Genomic DNA, 3,302 nt, shown 5'->3' on the forward strand with positions numbered 1-3,302 from the left:
GCACGCTGGGGAGCCCCCCACACTCCTGTGGGACACTCCATGCACCCCAGCATCACAGTGTTCATGAGCTGCCTGGTACCTAGAAGTACATAGAAAAAACATTTAAAGCTGTATCTATGTCCATATCGTGAAATCTCTCCGAATCTCTTTCAATTGATTCGGAGGGTTCTGATTCAATTTGGAGAGATTAAAGGGTCCTCTTATTTGATTTGGATTCAGAGATTCAGCCACCAAATCAGGCTGAATCTTCACCAAATTGAATCAGGAACCAAAGCTTTGCACAGCCCTACCCACTGGGCCCCACACCCTTTGACCTGTTCCTGGCACAACATTATCTCCCTCTTTTGGCCACACAGGGGACCACCTTCAAGTGTAGGGCTAAAGAAGGGTCTGCTTTCTGGCTAACCTGTGGTGTGGTTAGAGCACTATATTGGGAAGCAGGAGATATAGATTCAAATACCTATGGGACGAGGGGAGCCCAGAACCAACATCTCTTCCTTCCTAACCACTAAGTTCCCTAACCACTAAATTATTGGTCTGAAACAAAGGGAGAAGCCTCTTCCCCTGTCTTAACACCCACTACTTGTGGTTTTTCTGTGACTAAATTTTTAGGACGCAAGTGCTTGGGCAAACCTATTTCACCATGTACTTGCCCAGCCAAAGCACAGCCCTACTGACCATAATCAGTGGGCATGCACACACTTGTGTGCCCAGACCTAGATCACAAATTGTGTGTTAGTGCCAGAAACTGTAGTCACCCTGCTGGGTACATGCCATTTAGGCCTGTAAAGTATATTGGGATTTTGCCCTATGTGATTAAGTAAATTTTAAAACTGGGGCTTTGGCTCCTTTTGCACTTAAGAATATTTGAAAATGTTTTTCTTGCTATCAACAGCCATGATTTTCAGAATGATGTTTCATAGATTTCTAGGGTCGGAAGTGACCTATTACATCATTGAGTCTGACCCCCTGCCCTGGGCAGGAAAAAGCGCTGGGGTTAAGTAACCCTAGCCAGAAATTAAACTGGTGGGATGGGGGTTGTCAACTGGGGGTACCCTCCTGCAGCCCTGCTCCTAGGAGGTGGTGGCGCTCCATCTCCGCCCACCCACGCATCATCCCTGCCTCCCTGCTCGGTGTCCAGCCACGCACCACCAGCCCCCCCCCCCCCCCCCTTCGCTTGGCATCTAGCGACTGCAGGTACTTAAACTAAAAAAAGGTTGAAAACCCCTGTTCTAAGTGCCATTTAGTGCCTTGGGTTTTGGGTGGCCAGTCTTTGTGAGAGGACTAGATTGCGGAGAGGGGGAGCTCAAATATTTTCTGAAAACCAAACTTCTCTCATTCATCTCAAGAGTCAAGGCACCTAAAATTATTCATAGCAATGTGTGTCCAATACATCATGTATGCATTGTATTCTTCTATGTTAATAACTTCCTTGTTGTCGTAAGTAGGCCTAAGGTAATGCCGTGTCTTATGGCATAGATAGAATTATAGTTTTATGTGCTATGCAGTTTCCTAGATAACATCCCTTTTGAAGAGTGAATATAAGGTACAGTATATATGCTGCAGATGATGACAGAAATATTGATTTATTCTTTTTCATTCTCTCATAGAATAAGGAAGTCTACCTATCTGCGATTACAGTTATTAGCCAAGGAGGAGTACAAGCTAAGCCATTTGGTGGAGGAATCCTTACTAAAAGATAAAGTAGCGCCCATTCTCTACCAGCCTCACTTAGAGGCAATGGACAGAAGGCTACGGATTGTTCTTAAAGCCGTTAGTGACTGTATAGAAAAAGATGGTTATGATAATGTGGTTGAAAATGATTTTGACACTGATGTTAACACTATAACAACTAACAGGTAGTGAAATCATATGACTACATTTTTACTAGCAAAGTAAAGAAGATAAAAAAAAGTCTTGCAAAAGACTGTGTATGCCACTTTGTGAATTCAGTGAATTCAGAAATGAGATATAATTGTTCCCAAAGTAGGTAAAGCATAGACTCTGTGAAGGCTTAGTTAATTAAGAAAAATAAGTCTAATGTGATGCTTTTAATTAGTTCCTAAAACAGATTATGAAAAGGTTTGGAAATTGAGATCACTGGCAGATGACACTAGTCTCATGGCAAAACACCTCCTGCCCTTTTTTTGTATAGGAAGGGGGCCTTTATTTAATATTTTGTATTTATATATGGCATATCTATGAAATACCACAGACCTACCTACCAAATTTAACAAAAGAGGGACAGCATAGATTTGTGACTCACACTTTATTCTTGGTGACAGTTCACTTAGTATTTTGTGTTAACCCTTTAAGTGTTCTACTTCACTGTACTAATTTAAATTGAATGCTTTTTTCAGCTACTCAGCATTTAAAGGGTTAAGACATCATGAACTTTTAAAAGCAAAAAAAAAGTACAGTGATGAGCTGGAAGGAGATTTCGATAATTGTGCATTGACAGGAATACTTGAAAGTTGATTTTACAAAGTGATGTAAAATGACAAGTTGTACTATTTATCCATCCGGAGGTAGCAGCTCTTATCTTTCTAGATTATTGTAGTAGGGCTGCTACTTTTCAACTTTTGCTTTTGATAGTTTTGTGTAAATATATACATATATGGGTAAAAGCTGCTTTCTGCAGCTCTAGGCTTACTTTTGCAGCATTTTTGTGGAATTGTTTGCAACGTGGTAAAAGTGCAATAAAGATATGGCAAATGTGTAGCCAGACTGTCTGAATGGATTCTTTTTTAATTTGTAAATATATTTCAAAGGAAAGACATAACCATGAGCAAAATATCCAAGTAGCAGAGTTTGATTTTGTCATCACATTGTGCGACAATAACAATAAAAAATAGTTGTCCCAGAACAGGGAATAGCTGTATAAATATGCACAGCAAGTCTGCAAAAACTTTGTTACCAAGTGGTCATGATATAGCATTTATCTGTAGCCCTGAGTAAAGAACTGTGTCCTAGGAAGAGCTAACAGACCTCCAGAAGCCAGGTGCTTCCTTGACTTCCCCAGCATAAAGTAGAAGGACAGTGAAGACTCTGCTGCCCATTTTTAGGATCACGCAGCTGTGCACTGGGGTGATCTATAAACTAGTACAGAAGTATTGGTGTGGCCATATCCCCACCTCTTCCATGCCTCACCCTCTTTTGGAGGGTACAGAGCAGGCATGGGCAAAATACAGCCCAGGGGCCGGATCTGTCCCACCAGGCCATTCTATCCGGTCTGCGGGGCCCCTAAAAAAAATTTAGAAAATTAATAGTTATTTGCTCCTAGCTGCCTGTCAAAGATGGCA

The 3,302-nt window shown here is 41.4% G+C and overlaps 1 protein-coding gene across 1 annotated transcript in view; it reads left to right on the plus strand.

Moving 5' to 3' along the window:
- The window catches only part of FAM20C (FAM20C, golgi associated secretory pathway kinase), a 115,741-nt gene extending 113,020 nt beyond the window's left edge, over positions 1-2,721 (plus strand). The window contains exon 11 of the mRNA XM_019512606.1: positions 1,611-2,721. Within this exon, the coding sequence (XP_019368151.1) occupies positions 1,611-1,863 (253 nt within the window). The 3' untranslated portion in view covers positions 1,864-2,721. The remainder of the gene's footprint in view (positions 1-1,610) is intronic.
- Positions 2,722-3,302: the final 581 nt, after the last annotated feature.

The sequence above is a fragment of the Gavialis gangeticus genome, unplaced genomic scaffold (assembly GCF_001723915.1).
Source record: "Gavialis gangeticus isolate Ggan-Ray unplaced genomic scaffold, GavGan_comp1, whole genome shotgun sequence".
NCBI classification, from domain to species: Eukaryota; Metazoa; Chordata; order Crocodylia; family Gavialidae; genus Gavialis; species Gavialis gangeticus.